This window comes from Oncorhynchus kisutch, linkage group LG18 (assembly GCF_002021735.2).
Source record: "Oncorhynchus kisutch isolate 150728-3 linkage group LG18, Okis_V2, whole genome shotgun sequence".
Lineage (NCBI taxonomy): Eukaryota > Metazoa > Chordata > Actinopteri > Salmoniformes > Salmonidae > Oncorhynchus > Oncorhynchus kisutch.
In genome coordinates, this window is record NC_034191.2 from 53,837,120 (window position 1) to 53,856,694 (window position 19,575).

Here is a 19,575-nt window from a genome sequence, read left to right on the forward strand (position 1 = left end):
TAGTTCACTGACACTATTTCCTCTTGTTCCGAAGGAGTGGAGCGTGTGTGTGTGCGTGCGTCACTGATCAACATGCTACTTACTGAACTCCGTGGCGATGACAGAGATGTTGTGCCAAGGGTTCTCCTCTCTGTCCAGAGTCCTTAGCATGAAAACTGAGCCGTTACCCGGGTGCACGTTGAACACCCTGTCCATGTCTGTACGCCGGTCAATAGAGTACCTGCACATAGCAAACAACAACTATAAGCATCCTCTTCACAACACAAACAAGCATAAGCATCCTCACTTCCTTTCACATAAACCCAATGCACCGTGTCCTTGGCTGTGAGGCAGTTTATTAAGTGTACCTGCACAACACAAACAACAAATATACGCTTCCTCACAGCAAATATTCACGGGAATATTATGCCCCCTGTCTTTGTCTGCACCCTGTTCTATCAGGTACCTGTATCTGCACAAAACAAACAAGTATAAATGTCCTTGCTTTATTTCACTGAAACCCAGTGGAGGAGTATCACAACAATACATCATACTGCTGCATACAGTATCATCCAATTTGAAAGCAATTTGGATGACTGACAGTTGTGGTCTGGTCGTTCCGCAACAAAAAAAAGGTGACTCCAAAATGTTTATCTGTGCTATCATGGTGTAGTGGTCCTAATGGCTGTTTGGAGATACATTCGCAAAAAACACACACACGTGAATGCATGCACACACAAACACGCACGCGCACAAATGCATAAACACACACAGGTTATCTAGTAGTGTTGTTTTTCTTCACTTCCTGAGGACTAGTGTGATACATCAGTTTGATTAATAGAGTAGTGAATGTAGGGCTGCGTCCCAAATGCACACTATTCGCTATATAGTGCACCACTTTTGTCCAGGGCTCATAGTGCTATATAGGGAATAGGGTGCCATTTGGGATACAAACGTAGACATGGAAGAGAGCAGGGAAGTGGAGGGGAGAGGCAGACCCCCGGGGGGGGGGGGGGCGTGAACCAGATCTCTCAGGTACCATGCACCACCGCACCCCTACCCCCATCTCCTTTCTCCCTATCTCCCCTCTCCGTCTACTCTCTAATCCTCTACCCTTCCTCAGACAGTATTTTTTTGTTGTTTACCAGCACAAACAGCTTTAGACTTTTTACCTCAACACGCATACACCGCACCACACACTCACTCTCTCTTTGCCCCTCATGCTTCTGACAGCAAGTCTAAACTCGTTAAATCTGTCCTGTTGGGGTGCCAACTGCCTTTCTAATATTCTCAATAATTCAGTTGACTGGGCCTGGCCCCTCCCCTGATTAATTACACCAGATAAAAGTGTGTGCGTGTGTGTGCTACTCTCGTCCCCTCCTCTCTCCTCTTCTCATTCCCTCTCCTTGCATCTTATCCCCTCTCCTTTCCTAACTTCTCATCTCCTCACCTACCCTCGTCTCGTCACCCTACTCTCTAAATGCTACAAAGCACAGCCTTCCTGATGAGCGCTGATAAAAACGAATGATGCCATATTTGACACCAGTAATAAAGAGCTCTAACTTCTAGCTTCAGCAGGCACTCCAGGATAACAGTTCTCTGTGATCACTGCACTGTGATTGAGGAAAGCGCTGATACTGGCAGGAGTTGTTCAAAGTGTAATTTTAGATGAAATACAGTAAAATATTTGAATGAAAATAAATAATATGTTGACCCAGATCTGCTGACCACTAGTAGGTGTCTCAGGCACTGTGCACGTGTGTAGTACCTGACAGGGCTGCGGCTGCTGTCTGGGTCTGTGGCACTGACCGATCCGACGATGGTGCCTACGGCTGAGTCCTCTTTGACCTCCATGACGTAGCTGACCCGGTCGAACACCGGCGGCTCGTCCACATCCTCCACGATCAACTTGACCGTCGCCTCGTCTGTGGTCGCCGCGTAGCGCAGGAACCGTGGGTCAGGGTTGGAGTTCTCCACCTGGATCCTTAGAGTGTACGACCGCTTCCTCTCAAAGTCCAGAGGCTGAGGAAAGCGAGAGAAGAGGGTTAACAACTCTCTCACACACACACACACACACACACACACACTCACTCACACACCATTTAGCACGTTTTTGTTTAACTTTCCTTCCCTCTCACTCACACACATCCTGTGACATGCAACACTTTTCTCGTCTAAGCAATACACACACAGACACACACACAGACACACACACAGCAAGATACACACAGACACACATACGTCAAACAACACACACATCATCAACAATTGAATGAATTCAGTGTGAGTATTTTCAGTATTTTCCAAAACAGAGACTTGTGGGATTTAAGAAATCCAGTGTCCTTGTATATTGAGGGTTTGGATTTCAGTCATGTCCACAATTATGCCCAGTAACATGGAACATCTGGAAGCACCCATCTAAATGATCGGAGCATGCAATAAGGGTGAATGGGAAAACAGCTGTGCGCTAAACAATCATAGCAGGGGAATCCACCTAAATAAAGCCTGCCCATTTCTTTACAGACAGCAGAACTATCCATTAGCACGCAGTGCCTCAGACTTGTTTACATGAGACAACAAAAGGTACAAGACATCGTCGCCAATGCTATTTTGAAAGAACAAGAAATGGTTTGAGTTTCTTACAACATTTGTGAGCTAACATTAGCATCACAAACACAATTTATTCCTTTGGCCAGAGTCCTGGTACGGTCGCAGTTTGGGGATATCTCAGCTACAGTGAGTGAAGATGAACAAACAAAGAATACGATATAGCGAGCATAACACACCCATATCAAACCACACCCCTAAGATGCAATTCGTGTTTCAGAAATTGTATTTCTTAATGAGGCGAAAAAGCCAGGCGAGTTCAGACCCCCTTTAAACATCTATTCTCTCCTCTCTCTGTGTGCATCCCAATAATCTCTTCTTTCTTCAAAAGAAATGACTGGTATATGGAAACACCCATCTCGCTAATGCATACACCAATTCAACTCTTTTTAACTTGTAGGGAGTAGTTTACAAGTGCACACTCCTTCCTCCTGAAGTGTGCACTCGTAAACTACTCTCTACAAGTTTAAAATAGTTGAATTGGTGACCTTTAAGGCCACACTAATGCTGTCTGGAGAGAACACGTCTGACGTGTGTTTTTGGTTGTGAGGTAGCTACTAACAAAATCTAGGCCTCCTGTCATTTAACAAGAGAGGGGTGTGTGTGTACGTGCAGCCGTGCAGGTTTTTCATTGAGCTTTCAACTGAGCACCGTCTGTACAGCGCTTGTTATCAATCAAATACAGTCATTTGATATGACCCTTCATATTCTAAGTCGTTGATTTATTTTCTCCTGTTCTCTAGACAGGGGTTTGATGATGTCAACATGAACATGTGTTGTTTGGGGACAGTGGTGCAGGAAATGCCCTTTAACTAGACAAGCCATTTAATTAGAGTAGGTTCAGATGTAGACCAGACCCTGTACACACACACACACACACACACACACACACACACACACACACACACACACACACACACACACACACACACACACACACACACACACACACACACACACACACACAGATAGAGAACTTAGATCCCTTCCAATATCATTACAACAGTAACATCAGCAGAAGGCAATTACATCTTCCTCCACTCAATGATGACCTGATGGAAGTTAAGTGATCGATTTAAAGCCACATTGGAGGAGGGGGTTCTTGAAAAAGCAACGATCCGATTATTTTTAATACATCAAAACATACTACAACTCAGTACCACTGGCTGGTGCTGGTGAAATCCATACCTAGTATAATTTCATCCTATCTGAACATGTGTACGGTATGTACAATCTGACATGACTGGATAAATGTAAGCAACATGGAAAAAAAATCCAACCATCCAAAAGGCAAGGTAAAGCAGTTAAAGGGATACCTCTGGATTTTGGCATTTGATCTACTTCCCCAAGTCAGATGAACTTGAGGATACAATTGTTGTATCTACGTGCGGTTTGAATAGGGGTTGTTAACTAGCACTTGTGCAATTACTAACTAGGTTCTAGGGAGACAGCCTCAGAGCCAAACGAAAAACATACTTTAAGTATTTCTGAGCACCTACAAGAAGTATTATGCACACATAATGGTCTAGTTACTTTAGACAGGAACTAAAGTAAGGACGTTGGTCGGGGAGGATGGGCGGTTGTAATTCACGACCGTCAAGCAATCCAAAGGGTGCGTGTCCGAGTTACATCTGGAACAACTGTAGCATTTTAGCCTCCCGTTCCTCTAACCCTTATTCTGAACTTAACCCAATTCACCTAACCTGCGATGTAAATTGGTAGGGATATTTAAGACAAACCGAAAGTTGATTTAAGCAGTAACGCGTTTGTTATGGCATCAATTTTGACAGGGGAAACTCAGCCTATCCAGCCTATCCAAGCTCATTCTTTTTTTACATTAGCAACAAAGTTAGGCGACATCTGTCCATGCCCATCATGAAACGAGAGATGAGTACCTTGGTGAATAGCGATGAACCTCATATTTAGAAGTTACTTTTACGTAACAATTGCTTGTTTTCCATGTCATATGTTCAAAACCCAAGCCCTCCGTAGACTATCCTTACCCTAGGCCTGCTATAATGAAGGCTGGTTCAACAGCAATTATTTTTATTAGAATTTGATTTGAATTATAAACTGTATTTTAGACCTTATCAACAGCCTAGTGAATTTAATCTTGCTTATTGACGACGTTTGGCATGTCCACAGACTGCAATTTACAGTAGGCCCAGCCCCTATATCAGTGTGAATGCTATAACCTATGTGTAATGTACACTATATATACAAACGTATGTGGAAACCCCTTCAAATGAGTGGATTCGGTTATTTCAGCCACACCTGTTGATGAAAAGTGGGGGGAAAAAAATCGAGCACACGGCCATGCAATCTCCATAGACAAACATTGGCAGTAGAATGGTTGAAGAGCTCAGTGACTTTTAAAGTGGCAATGCCATAGGATAACACCAACAAGTCCGATCGTCAAATGTCTGCCCTGCTAGAGCTGCGCCAATCAACTGTAAGTGCTGTTATTATGAAGTGGAAACGTCTAGGATCAACAACGGCTCAGCCGCGAAGTGATAGGACACACAAGCTCATAGAACGGGACCGCCGAGTGCTGAAGCGCATAAAAATCGCCTGTCCTCGGTTGCAACACTCACTACAGAGTCCTAAACTGCCTCTGGAAGCAATTTCAGCACAAGAACTGTTCGTCGGGAGCTTCATGAAATGGGTTTCCATGGCCAAGCAGCCACACACAAGCCTAAGATCACCATGTGCAATGTCAAACCTTGGCTGGAGTGGTGTAAATCTCGCCGCCTTTGGAATCTGGCGCAATAGAAACTTGTTCTCTGGAGTGATGATTTGCACTTCACAATCTGGCAGTCCTACAGACGAATCTGGGTTTGGCGGAACCCAGGAGAATGCTACCTAGGAGGAATAATTGTCTGGGGCTGTTTTTCATGGTTCTGGCTAGGCCCCTTAGTTCCAGTGAAAGGAAACCTTAACGCTACAGCATACAATGGCATTCTAGACAATTATGTGCTTCCAACTTTGAGGCAACAGTTTGAGGAAAGCCCTTTCCTGTTTCAGCATGACAATGCCCCCTTGCACAAAGCGAGGTTCATACAGAAAGGATTTGTTGAGATCGGTGTGGAAGAACTTGACTGGTCTGTACAGAGGCCTGACCTCAATCCCATCGAACACCTTTGGGATGAATTGGAAGACTGACTGCGAGCCAGAACTAATCACCTGTCACGACTTCAAAGGATTGGAAGACTGATGGAGCATTTCAATTCCCATATCATGTTCCTTATTTAACCCTCTGGCATACATTTCTGTTCTGTCCGTGATTGTTGGTGTTATTAGTGGTTGTTGATTGTGCTAGTGTGTATGTATGTTCCTATTTGGAATTTTGCTTGACTTTTTGAGTAAACTCAGTTGTGTTGTTCATAACCTGTGTCCTACGCCTGACTCTGCTACATCTCTTCACCCAATCGTTGACATCACCCAACATCAGTGCCCGACCTCACTAATGCTCTTGTGGCTGAATGGAAGCATGTCCTCGCAGCAATGTTCCAACATCTAGTGGGAAGCCTTCCCAGAAGAGTGGAGGCTGTTCTAGTAACAAAGTGGGGACCAACTCCATATTAATGCCCATGATTTTGAAATGAGATGTCCGATGAGCAGGTCATGTAGTGTATTTTATTTTTGAAGCAATGCAATTAGAATAATGTAAACCTTGCAAATATGGGGCAGGCTATTTAACGAACTAGGCTATAGCGGACAACATTCAAATTGGATTTGATGACAATATAATACATGAAAAACTGTAAATAAACAATTTGAAGCGACCACATTACAAATTGTTTATCATCAAAACCCAGCACTTTCTCGCCACCGCCAGGAACTGCGCCCATAATTGGTTGTGAAAATAGAAACAATATTTCTGACACACCCCGGAACCTAAAGCGCTACCACCAGCCCTTAGATTTACCATTGCGTTAGGTTTATTGAAATAGAGCGCTAGGAGTGATTGGGAATCCAGCCATACTGAAGGAGTGTCCTAGGAATTAGGGGAATAAGGACTAGGGATATGGGCTAGTGGTAGATTAGGAATGCAGCCAATCACTGACCTTCCTGAGGGTGATGACACCCTCCTGTGTGCTCCTATTGGTTGAAATGTCGAACATGGCTGGGCCGTCACTGCTGGTGATTCGGTAGTTCATCTCAGCGTTCCTGCCAATGTCAGCGTCTGTAGCTCGCAGCACGGCCACCGTCGAGCCGGGCTCTGACGACTCTGGAGCTTTGAACTCATACAGACCTGGAGGAAAGACACGGACACACACACATTAGTTGTTGTTATTCTGTAACACCTGGATCAACCCCTTAATTCAAACATTTGAATCCATCTTAAAAGCCTACATTAATCAAACATGTATCATTTGTTCAACGTGAATATATTGGCACATACATTGTTATTTTTAACGGGTGATTTCCTGGATTGTGCCAGATAAATGAATGCTTCCCTGTCTGCTAGCTAAAGCACCTCACTGTATCTCATATGCTTAAATAAATAGCTGGCTTGGTCTGCAAAGGGATGGAAGTGATATACACACAGGCTGCAGAGACAAACACTACTGACACCCTCATAAAACACCCTGACAGCATTCTGGCAATGCCTGAGTCGGCAGGTCTCTGTCTCACACACACACATACGCAGGCAGGCGTGTACACGAGCATACACACACACACACAGGCATGGAAACACACACACACCACTATGGAGAGGTTTCCCGGGCTAACAGGTATTTAGCATTGGGTCGAGAGGAGGAAGCATCAGTCTTGCAGACAACAATGATATCGCTGCCTGACACTCTGCCTCCTCCGGGTGTCCCATTACAATATCCACTTGCTCTCACTCTCTCTTTCTCCCTGGCCCCTCCCTTCATCCCTCCTTCCATCCCTCTATTTATTCCTCCCGTCTCACCTCCATTTCCTTTCTATCCATCTCTACACCCTACCTCTCTCTCTCCCTCCTTCCCCTCCTCCCCTCCTCCGTCCCTCCCTCCCTGTCCTGTCCATTGAGGTGAGGTGCAGTGACAGTGTTTGTCTCCCTGTTGGGGAGGGTGATAAATGGAGGTAGGGTTTCTACGGTTGTGTGCATCTTGTCATGTGAAGAGCTGTTTGGCTTGTGTACGTAACACACACACAGACACAGTGCTGTTATTGAGGGGAAACAGAATGACACCAGTAATCTGTCAATCTGATATATTTGCAATTCACCAGATGCACCAGAGAGAAAGAGCAAGGGAGAGAGAGAGAGAGGAGAGGGGGACAAGACACAGCGTGTGAGAGGACATAGAGGGGGTGAAGGAGAGAAAGATGGTTGGCAAAAGAAACACTGAAAATAAAAATAGAAACAAAGGACATTAGCGGAGCCACACACAGTGACATTGAGTGCATTGGGAATAGAAAGACTGAGCGAGAGGATCTGGAATTAACAGCAAGGGAGAGAAAAAAAGTGATAGTTAGGAGATAAAAAGAGAGCGAGAAAGAGATAAAAACCCACAGAGTACTCTTTTCATTTAATAGGGATTACCAGGCTGATCTGATGCACTGTGCAGGACCCTTCCCTCTGTCATATGGCTTTACATTTAATTATACCCAGCCTTCCAGAGAGCGCTGCAGTCGTACATGCACACACACACCGCAGCTGCAGCATCGCAGTACCAATCCACATTAATTTTGAAATTGACACCAGATGGAGGCTGCCTGTTTGGCATGAGCCTTCTGTATGGTGAACTAGGTTTGATTTTCAGGGTGCTCTGTGTGCGTGTGTGTGCGCACATCTGTCTGTATATGTGTGCACTATACTCACTCTTGGGGAAGCGTGGTGGGTTGTCATTGACATCAGACAGGGTGATGCTGACCGTGGTGGTCCCTGATAGCCCACCCATCTGGCCAGCCATGTCTTTAGCCTGGATCACAACGACATAGTTCTCCTTCGTCTCCCTGTCCATGTTTGGCAGGGCTGTCTTGATCACACCTGTAAGAAAAAGAGAGATTAGATACTTTTGATACATACATTTCTTCATATATTAGTGTTCCGTAAGAATATATTTAAAATAATAATAACCAAATAGCCATGTCTTGCACTAACACGTACAGTACACTTGTATTTTCATTATAGCACTGACTTTGCTGATAGCTGTTTTATTGAGGAAAATGTTTTACTTACTATGACTGTGATATATGATTGCCTTTACCTAGCTATCATAAGATGAATAACTAACTGAGTAAGTCGCTCTGGATAAACGTGTCTGCTAAATGACTACATAGAATGTATGCATCAGTCGTGTAGTGTAGGGTAAACACACGTTTATGCAGTTTAACACCTTTGTTATTTTGTGCAAGCGTTTTACCCACCTTTTGCGAGAAAATGCACTGAAAGTATAGGGAGCATTACTCACCTCGAACGGCGGTCAGCCCTCACACACTGTTTTTTTTTATTTTTTATCACTGCATCACTGTTATGTATGTATGGATGCAAAGTAATATCACAGTGTATGATGCACAAAATATAACTTTTGCACATTTCTTTAGAGCTCAGACACAAAGACATTGAGGTGAAAATAGATGCTCTGTCTCTCTCTGGTACAGTTGTGTTCCATATACAAGTAAATATATATATATCTCTGGTTTATCAGTCAGGACAGAGGTTCAGTGGAGCTCTAATTGACTACAGTTGAAGTCGGAAGTTTACATATACCTTAGCCAAATACATTTAAACTTAGTTTCACAATTCCTGACATTTAATCCTAGTAAACAGTCCCTGTCTTAGGTCAGTTAGGATTGGCACTTTTTTGGGGGGGATGTGAAATGTCAGAATAATAGTAAAGATAATTATTTATTTCAGCTTTTATTTCTTTCATCACATTCCCAGTGGGTCAGAAGTTTACATACACTCAATTAGTATTTGGTAGCAATTGCCTTTAAATTGTTTAACTTGGGTCAATCATTTCAAGTAGCCTTCCACAAGCTTCCCATATTAAGTTGGGTGAATTTTGGCCCATTCCTCCTGACAGAGCTGGTGTAACTGAGTCAGGTTTGTAGGCCTCCTTGCTCGCACACGCTTTTTCAGTTCTGCCCACACATTTTCTATAGGATTGAGGTCAGGGCTTTGTGATGAGCACTCCAATACCTTAACTTTGTTGTCCTTAAGCCATCTTGACACAACTTTGGAAGTATGCTTGGGGTCATTGTCCATGTGCTACCAAACTTCAACTTCCTGACTGATGACTTGAGTTGGTTCAATATATCCACATAATTGTCCTGCCACTCCCATGCTTCACAGTTGGGATGGTGTTCTTCGGCTTACAAGCGTCCCCCTTTTTCCTCCAAACGTAAAGATGGTCATTATGGCCAAACAGTTCTATTTTGTTTCATCAGACCAGAAGACATTTCTCCAAAACGTACGATCTTTGTCCCCATGTGCAGTTGGAAACCGTAGTCTGGCTTTCTTTATGGTGGTTTTGGAGCAGTGACTTCTTCCGTGCTGAGCGGCCATTCAGGTTATGTCTATATAGGACTCGCTTTACTGTGGATGTAGACACTTTTGTACCTGTTTCATCCAGCATTTTCACAAGGTCCTTTGCTGTTGTTATTGGATCGATTGCACTTTTCACACTGGAATACATTTATATATAGGAGACAGAACATGTCTCCTTCTTGAGCGGTATGACATCTGCGTGGTCCCATGGTGTTTATACTTGCGTACTATTGTTTGCACAGATGAACGTGGTACCATTGGGCATTTGGAAATTGCTCCGAAGGATGAACCAGACTTCTACCATTTTTTTCTGAGGTCTTGGCTGATTTCTTTTGATTTTTACATGATGTCAAGCAAACAGGCACTGAGTTTGAAGGTAGGCTTTGAAATACATCCACAGGTACACCTCCAATTTACTCAAAGTATGTTTATTAGCCTATCAGAAGCTTCTAAAGACATGACATCATTTTCTGGAATTTTCCAAGCTGTTTAAAAGCACAGCAAACTTAGTTTATGTAAACTTCTGACCCACTGGAATTGTCTGTAAACAATTGTTGGAAAAATTAATTGTGTCATGCACAAAGTAGATCTCCTAACCGACTTGCCAAAACTACATTTTGTTAACAAGAAATTTGTGGAGTGGTTGAAAAACTAGTTTTAATGACTCCAACCTAAGTGTATGTAAACTTCCAACTTCAACTGTACATATTAAAAGCAGCGCTCTGCCTTCTTCTCCTCCTGTCTGTCAGATATTGAGCTGCCGTGGCTTTTGTCATCCATTTGAAGCATCAAAACTACAGAGACTGTTACAGTAAAATACAGAAATAGAAGTAAAAAAACACTAAATCAATTGCATCGACAGAGTTCACGGGATCCAATCTCTTTTTTTCCAAAGAGGAAATTTGTTGAATATCAAACAATAGGCGATGTAAGGGCTGATGCAGCACATCACTCAAACCGAGATCTAAGCAGCATCGGTGAAATGCACAGTGAACGCAGGGCTCTACAACTCTCATCCTGCTCTTTTATCACATAGGATGTGGCAGCAGGAGAGGAGTAAGGCACAGAGGTGCGTGTGTGTGTGAAGCGCTGAGAGATGACGCAGCAGCGTTCGTTTTTCCTAACAAAGCGCAATCTTACTCGCTGAAGGACAGCCAGCCGACTCGCTCCTGAAAAACAAGCTAGTCCGTTCAAGTAGTGCTGAGGGGGAAAATACACACGTGTATTCCATATAGAGTTACAATATATTGTGTGCATGTGTACACCAATAGACAGTCTCTGAATGCATCTCTCTTCCCTATCTATTTTTATCTTTCTTCTCTCTCTCATTCTCCCTCGCTCTATTTGTTATTTCTCTCACTCTCTGTCTATTCTCTCTCTTTCTCTCACTCCACGCAAACAAACAGGGGAAGACATACAGAGAGAGAGAGAGAATCATGCTGTTGTCCAAGCCTGCCTTTGTGTAGGGGGGGGATGTCAGCTTACATGGCACATCTGGGATAAACCATATTAATGTGAAGCCCTGCACTAATCTGCAAATATATTTTTTTGTTGCAATTTCCCTTTTGTTTAAGCAAACAAAACACCAGGGTCCATTCCAAAGCACACATGACAAATTATTAAATCTAGCAGTGATGGCTGAGCCATGGGATTGAAAGGCGGTGGTTGGCAGAGGTTCTGCCCTTCTTTTCTGTCATGTCGCTTCAGTCTGACATGGGAGTTAATGGTCATGTTGCACGCACACTCACACACAAACACACACACACACACACACACACACACACACACACACACACACACACACACACACACACACACACACACACACACACACACAGTCTCCGTGGTAATGATGGGTAGTGCACTATTCGCAACCTGGTTCACTCTCAGTAGGACTTTCGGTTGCATTCGGGTGCAAGATGAAACATCAGTAAGACAGGGAAGTGGCACCTTGTGTGTGCTGTTCCCTGTTGACTCTATGGGAACATTTGCCTCCTCAAGCCACCGATAGACTATAGAAGGTAATTATTATAGAACTCTGTATTTGCATTGTAATTGACCCTACCTCTCCTTTCTGTCTACAGAAGAAGAAGAAAGATGGGGTGCCTGTTTACACTGACCTGTGTTGGGATCTACAGAGAAGTATGGCTGTCCCTGTAGAATGCTGTAGACCACCCTGGCACTGTTACCATACGTGGCGTCGTCAGCGTCTGTAGCGGTCACCTGCATCACCACTGTGCCTGGGGAAGGAAGGAGGGAGGAGAAGAAGAAAGAGAGTGACTTGGTGAGCAAAGTTATACCCATGAAATGGAGTCAAGGGGTGTTGGGGAACGCTCTCAATAGCACAAGACAACTTCCTGAATAAGGCCAATAAAGTGAACTGGACTGAACTGAAGTATATGTATGTCTGTGTCACAAATTTCACCATATTCCCTTTCTAGGGACCATATGGCTCTGGTCAAATCAAGTGCACTATATAAGGAATATGCCCTTATGGGAAAACCTACTGAATTTAATGTGATCTTATGTGAAGTTAATGTGATAACAATGTGACAACATGTCAAATCAACATGTGATAATATGAAACTACATATGAAATCAATGATCTCATGTGTAATAAATGTGACAACATGGGGGATGCGATTTTTCAACGTGATACCATGATTCTACAAGTGAAAACATTTTGAACGTTTTTCACATGTGAGAGTGCAATTCCACATTTTGCAGGGATAAATAACTGCGAGAAACCGGTAAATTATGATAAATGATTTATATGAACAGCATGGTGTGAAATGGTACTGTTAAATGATATAACATATCTAAATCTGGCTTCTCTATGGCCTCTGCGTGATGAATCATCAACGCTCAGGGTGGGGACAGACAGCCCATCTCGGGATGGAGCACAGTTCACAATGCATGTAGAACTACAGTATCATCTCATCATGGTAACTTTTTGTCTTGTGACAGGTAGGCCTACATTTGCTGCAGCATAGTCTATGCTACAGTAATAAAGACTGAATGTGCGTCTCATTCATCCATCTCCATCTGGCTTTCGAGGAAGGGGGGGGGGGGTCACCTTATTTTTTAATTGTAAAGATGTTTTATTGCAGCTGCAGACTATTTAAAATCAGCCTATCACTCGGATATCGTTGCTTTAAATCCGTGCACGCGCGAGCACTCTCTCACAGTCTTTCTCTCTCTCCATCATCTCCATTCAAATTGCATCCAAAATAAATCATCCTTCTCTAGATTGCTATATAGCCCTATAAATAGATGTCCTGGCCCGCCTCTTTCAAGTAACAAATTCAATGCAGTATTAGCCTTATATTTAGCTAATGAATGAGGGGTTATGTATAATAAGGTTCTAACTTATAGCTTCTGTTTCTTGCGCAATAGGAACGCACCATGTGCTCCGCTGGCCTCTCTCCTTAAAAAAATGCTCCTCAGCTTTTGGAGTCTCATGCAGGAAAAGCTAGACTAGAATAGCTTGCTGAAAATTTGTTTTTACATTTCTTAGACCAATAGATTATTCGAAGAGGGACACAAGCTCTTGTTTGCTGAATGTTAAATACAGCAGCCAGTAGAACCATTCAATCTTTGTCAGGAGAAGTGAAAGCCTTCTGCTTCTAATTCTAGTTCTTTATTATTCAAGGATGTCATTACAATGATGAAGATTAGGACAACAAAACGTATTTAATTTAACTGTTGAAAGCGAAGGAAGGAATGAAGCAACAATAGAGAGAAAGAGGAGGTAGGCTAATAACATTAGGGGAAATATTATGAAAGGTATATATGCGTCAGGCTACAAATTATACAAATAAGCACTATTATATTTCTAGACATCAAATTAGTTAGCCTATACTTGTTACTTTGTAGGCCGCATGTGCTGCATCAGAATCACATGTACTCTCCCTGCTTTATCATGGTTTGAACGATGTGTGTAATTCCAGTCCATATAATACAGTATAATGCAGTAATACAGTTCACACTCAAAATGATTTGCTAACTGGAGCTAGTTTAATTTATTTACCCAAGAAAGTATATACATTAGTTAGCTACATCTATGGACTTTTATGTTTTTATGCTGTGCGTAATGTGCAGTAGCCTATATCATATAGCCTATGTATTGGATAACGACACAATCAAATGTTTTTTTGGGGGGGGGGCTTGGGCTCATAAAATGTCTTTAATGTAGGGCTCATAAAATGTATGTAATGTATGGCTCATCAGACTCAGGTAGCATCAGGCTTGAATAAAATAAAAAAAATTGAATCCATACATAGGTTTAATTATATGCTTTATGATGCTTTTGGCAGGAGAAAAGTGATTTATTCTCGGGATTGAACATATGTCAAATACGGTGAAAATATTCAACCCTATTCCACATGTGAGTTAAGGTTTTCTTACAAGAAGCTTTTTCACGTGGAAATGCTCATTCCTGTAATGAGTGCGCTGAGAGTCGAGAAGCAAGTTCAGGGAGTGTTTTAAGAAATAAATGTAACATAATACAAAACACAGACAGGAAACAGAAATGGAAACAATAGCGCCTGGGGAAGGAACCAAAGGGAGTGACATAAATAGGGCAGGTAATCAAGGAGGTGATGCAGTCCAGGTGAGTGTCAAATTGGGCAAATGCGCGTAACGCTGGTGACAGGTGTGCGCAAACAAACGAGCAGCCTGGTGACCTAGAGGCCTGAGAGGGAGCACACGTGATAATTCCAGATGTGAGGTGAAAATATGTTATTCTCCTCACATGTGAAAAGGTGGTGTTAACATGTTAACTCTATATTGAATACACGTGAACTATACACACCTGACCACACACGTGTCTTTTTTGTTTTCACGTGAATATTTCAGCTCAACATGTGAAAACAGTTAAACCACATGTGAAAATGCGATTTTCAAATATTAATATCTGATTTTCACATGTGAAACTGCAAATGTCTTGTTTTTGTTTTTGTAAGGGAAGTCATGAAATGGAATCGGGATTTTGAGGTAACTGGTATGCTGTTCAGCTAAAATAGTGTAAAAATCTTGAATCAATGACAATATGATTACATTTGGCATGATCACTTAGGCAATGGCTATGATCCATTTTCCTTGTCAAAGAGGCAGAGAATGATATTCCAAGGGAACAAAGGAGAGAAGTTTTAGTCAAATGGTACGTTCCAACGATGCCTAGCGGGGCCCAGTGTTGCCTCATTAAATGCATAAGAAGAATAAATTTAGTTAATGGTAATGAACATAAATATATAGAATTGCGCTACAGATTGGAATTGGGAATTGTAACCAACTGAAACTTGTTCTAATTCAGTGGCAACGTGAGATTTGCAAGGATGAATATAGTGGGCACGTTACATTACTGCCAAACTGCCAAACATCTGAGGTTTCTTTTCTCTTTAACCTCTTACTTTCTAAATAAACTAATGTTCAAGCTTAGTGATATGATGATATCTCCTCTCTGAAGAGGGAATTGTCAGGATTTCACAAGACAAAATAATGTACAGTGGATTGCACTATAAAAGGCAGGTTCACAACAGGTCCACTTTCAGGCTGTGGCATCACACCTCACTTGTTACAACAGGCAACTGCTTTTCCTACTTAGATGTGGTGAACGGAGTGACGGGGTTTGTCACCTGCCTGTGTTGTGTCACCACTGTCACTCGCACTTACAACACCAGGAGAGAACAAAGTTCTTTAACTCTGTAAAGTTAAAAGTTCTACGTCGTCATTTCCATCAGTTGCGTTTTTTTTGACGTGAGCGACGATGAAAGCTAATGCACTGATGAGAGTTTGGCTTTACGCAGGTGTTAGAGAGTGTGTTCGTGTTCAGAGTATACGTCATATATCTTCAGCCATCTACCCACTGAACTGGATAGATTATGCAGATTCCAACTATTGGCATACACATGACCGAAATATAGACCGCTTCATCTCGTGTTTAATGTGTTGTAATTGAACACCGAACAGTGTATTCAAAAGATTAGCTTAAGTATCTGATATAATCAGCATTGTTGGACCGCTTTACCTTGTTTGTTTCGCTGTAATGAACCAGTGCATGGCCTGTAATCATTCTCATTTAATGACTCAATATCTACGTCTCAAATGGCACCATATTCCCTATGTGGTGCACTACTTTTGACCGAGGCCCAGAGCCATATGGGACCTGGTTAAAGGGGTGCAGTATGTACGTAGGGAATAAAATGCCATTTGGGATGCATTCAATCTCTCCTCTCATTATTATGATTGATAAAGCCCTCATTGATCCAATAAGATAGGCATTTGCTTGTAACAACTCTATCGTGTCTCACACATCATAAGCCTTCTAATGCTGCTATTCATTGCAGATACAAGACTGGAATGTATTATTACCACTGACTGCATGGAATCCCCCTCTTTCATAACGATTTCCAGGCTATCAGTTTAACTGCGCTGTTTAAAAACGTTCGGTCAAGCTGTGAGTTACAGTTACACCCAAGGCACAAGTGGTTGATTTGGATTTAGGGATGCACTCTGTAGCCTATGTATCCAGTGGTGACATCTCTGGTACATGTGTGAAGTAGGGGCTAATACAGATGTAGGATCTTAATTTGATCACTCTTTTGTAGCTTAGAATTTTCCTGCAAAGCAGAAATGCAAATTTGTGGTGTATTTCAGCTTAAAAAGGCTTTTCAAGTTAGTTATTTCCCATTTGAAATTTCTGACATATTTTCTCGATAGAAAAGTGCATCAACCCGTACAAAAATGTTCATTAATTATAATCCGTATAGTAATTCACATTTCCTGTTGCCACAAGATTATTTTCCTGCTATAGCAAACGGGCAAATATTCAAATCCTACATCTGTACCAAGTGGGGACATCTCAGGTACATTTGTGATGTAGAAGCTCATACGTACCCAGTGGGGAGATCTTTACATGTGTGAAGTAGGGGTTAGGGTGTAGGTGTTCATACATACCCAATGGGGACATCTCAGGTACGTGTGTGAAGTAGGGATCCTTGGTAAACTTGGGTTCATTGTCGTTGATGTCATGGATCTTGATAATAAACTCTGACTCTCCCTCTAGAGAGGTGTTAGTGATTCTGTTGACGGCTTTGGCCCGGAGTGTGTAGTAGGCCTTCTCCTCCCGGTCTAGCCTCTTAGTGGCGTGGATATCTCCTGAGTTCTCATCGATGATGAACAGAGTACCGGCTCCGTCGCCAGTCAGGACGTACCGTATGCTACCGTCACCCCGGTCCCCATCTGAGTGGAGCTGTGGAGCGATGAGAAGTCAGTTCTCAGTAGATCACAATAAAATATATTTTTGTAATTAAATGGTTGCTAAAATTCTATCACCTCGCCAAATGTCAGTTTATGTGACAAAACAAGCAATTACTGTAAAGAAACATTGTACAATCTAAACCTCTGTGAAATATATTTTTAATAACCCCAAATATCGTATTTTCAGCTGTTTGAAGCTGGTGTACAAAACCGAAAGGACAAAGAAGCAAAAGTGATGTGTGTTCATACAACCCGCCATTTACTAACTCAGAGAAGATCAGATGTCTTTATTAACATGTTGTAGATACATGACATGACCGTTCCACTTCTGACTGGGTCTTCTCTCCTCCACTCCTCTTCATCCCTCCTCTCCTCTTCAATCCTCTCTTCTCTTCTCCACTCCTCTCCTCTTCAAACCTCTCCTATCCTCACCTTCTCCTCTCCCCTCCTTTCCTCTACACTCCTCTCCTCTTCCATCCTCTCCTCTCCTCACCTTCTCCTCTTCTCTACACTCCTCTCCTCTTCAACCCTCTCCTTTCCTCACCTTCTCCTCTCCACACCGTCTCCTCTCCACACCGTCTCCTCTCTACTATTTGCTGTCTCTCCTGATGCGGCCTGTTTCTTTCTGCATGAACAACAGCTTAGCTTGCGCTGACATTTTAATTCAGCCACCAAATCCCCTCAACATATTTATCTCCGGGAACTCATCAAAAGCTTGTCTGCGTCCTGAATGGCACGCTATTCCCTATATAGTGCATTACTTAGGAAATGCAATATATAGGGAATAGGGTGCCATTTGGGCCACAACCCTTGTCTTTCCTATTTTTCCTCATGCTGTCTTCCCTTCTTTTTTATTTATTTTAACCACCAAGGACATGGTGATAATTGCAGATGAAAGTAAAGGGCAGAGGCAGACACGTTTGCATGCACACAAGAACACAGTGCACATACAGTATATGCAAATAAACATACACATGACCAAATACATCTTTCCACCTATACAGGCATACGGTATCTGTCTGTGTGTGTGATGCGTACAGTATGTGCCTCAGCTATCGGAGTGGTGGGTGTGACCTCTGAGTGTGTGTGACCATATGTGGTGTGTGACCATATGTGGTGTGTGACTTGCTAGCTTCTGGTTCTGGACAGAAGGAGTATAGAGTCAGAAGGAGATTGTGGAGTCAGTGGAGCACTGCAACAGAATGGCACCCTATTCCCTAAATACAGTACAGTAGGAAAAATGGAGCCATTTGGGATAAAGACAGTAAGCAACCTCTCTCTCGTTATGACATATGAATGGGTTTTTATTCCAGGTGCTGGAAGGCTTAATATGACTAATTCATTGTGTTCTGTGTGAAAACAAAGCTGTGGAAGCAAAATATAAGCAAATATATAAAGTATCTTGTAGTAGACACTGAAAGATACACTAAGTGAAAGCTATGATAACCGAGCTGGTAGAAGCTAGCTACTGACTGTTTATGTGTGTGGTTCTGTTGTGCCGAACCATCTGAAAAGTCAGAGTCAGTTGAGTTGAGTGAAAATAAAGTTATTCAACATCATTATCTTCCAAACTGCTTTAGCGCGCAATGCCTCATTACAGCCCTGCATGCGTCTTTCTCTGTCTGCCACTGTTTGTGACCCCTCCCGTCTCCCTCCTCTTTCAGTCACCCACTCCACCACCCCTGGAAGGTAATTTACGTCCCAATCTGGGTGCCTCCTACTCAAATTAGGAGAAAAACCTCTCCCAGAAATCAATCCAGCAGCCAGACGTGCATTCACAATGGCCCCTGATCAATTTCTATTGAAAATGTAATTAAAGCGTCACTGGGGGAAGAGCGAAGCCACATGTGCAATGAGCATGGCCACCAGGCGCCCTCCAGAAGTAGATGCAGGGCCCTTTCTCCTCCGTCCTCCGTGATATCACTTCATAATGAAATAGAGCAAAGGAGGGGCACTATGTTCAAAAGTAGTGCACTAGGGAATAGGGTGCCATTTGGGATGCACTAGAAGACAATGCTTCAGTGTTACGGCCACTAGCTCCATAGGTATTGTGTGGAGCGCATTTTTGTTCTGTAGGGCATCCCATAGTCTAAAAAAGTAAAATAGGTTACGAGACAATAGATTGGAAAGGCAACATCAACCAAATTTGCAAGATAAACTGTTGAACATTTGTGTGTGTGTGTGTGTGGGGGGGGGGGGGGTGAGGGGGGGCAGAGGTCTGTTTGGGAGGGGTTGTGTCACGTTCT

General features: G+C 42.8%; 1 protein-coding gene across 1 annotated transcript in view; it reads right to left on the reverse strand.

Annotated features, from left to right (window-relative positions):
- Window positions 1–19,575, reverse strand: part of LOC109908746 (cadherin-6-like) — an 81,286-nt gene that overhangs the window by 6,006 nt on the left and 55,705 nt on the right. The window contains exons 3-8 of the mRNA XM_020507414.2: window positions 17,027–17,321; window positions 12,190–12,309; window positions 8,399–8,566; window positions 6,654–6,841; window positions 1,748–2,001; window positions 84–220 (exon numbers count right to left, since the gene is read on the reverse strand). Of these exons, the coding sequence (XP_020363003.1) occupies window positions 84–220; window positions 1,748–2,001; window positions 6,654–6,841; window positions 8,399–8,566; window positions 12,190–12,309; window positions 17,027–17,321 (1,162 nt within the window). The remainder of the gene's footprint in view (window positions 1–83; window positions 221–1,747; window positions 2,002–6,653; window positions 6,842–8,398; window positions 8,567–12,189; window positions 12,310–17,026; window positions 17,322–19,575) is intronic.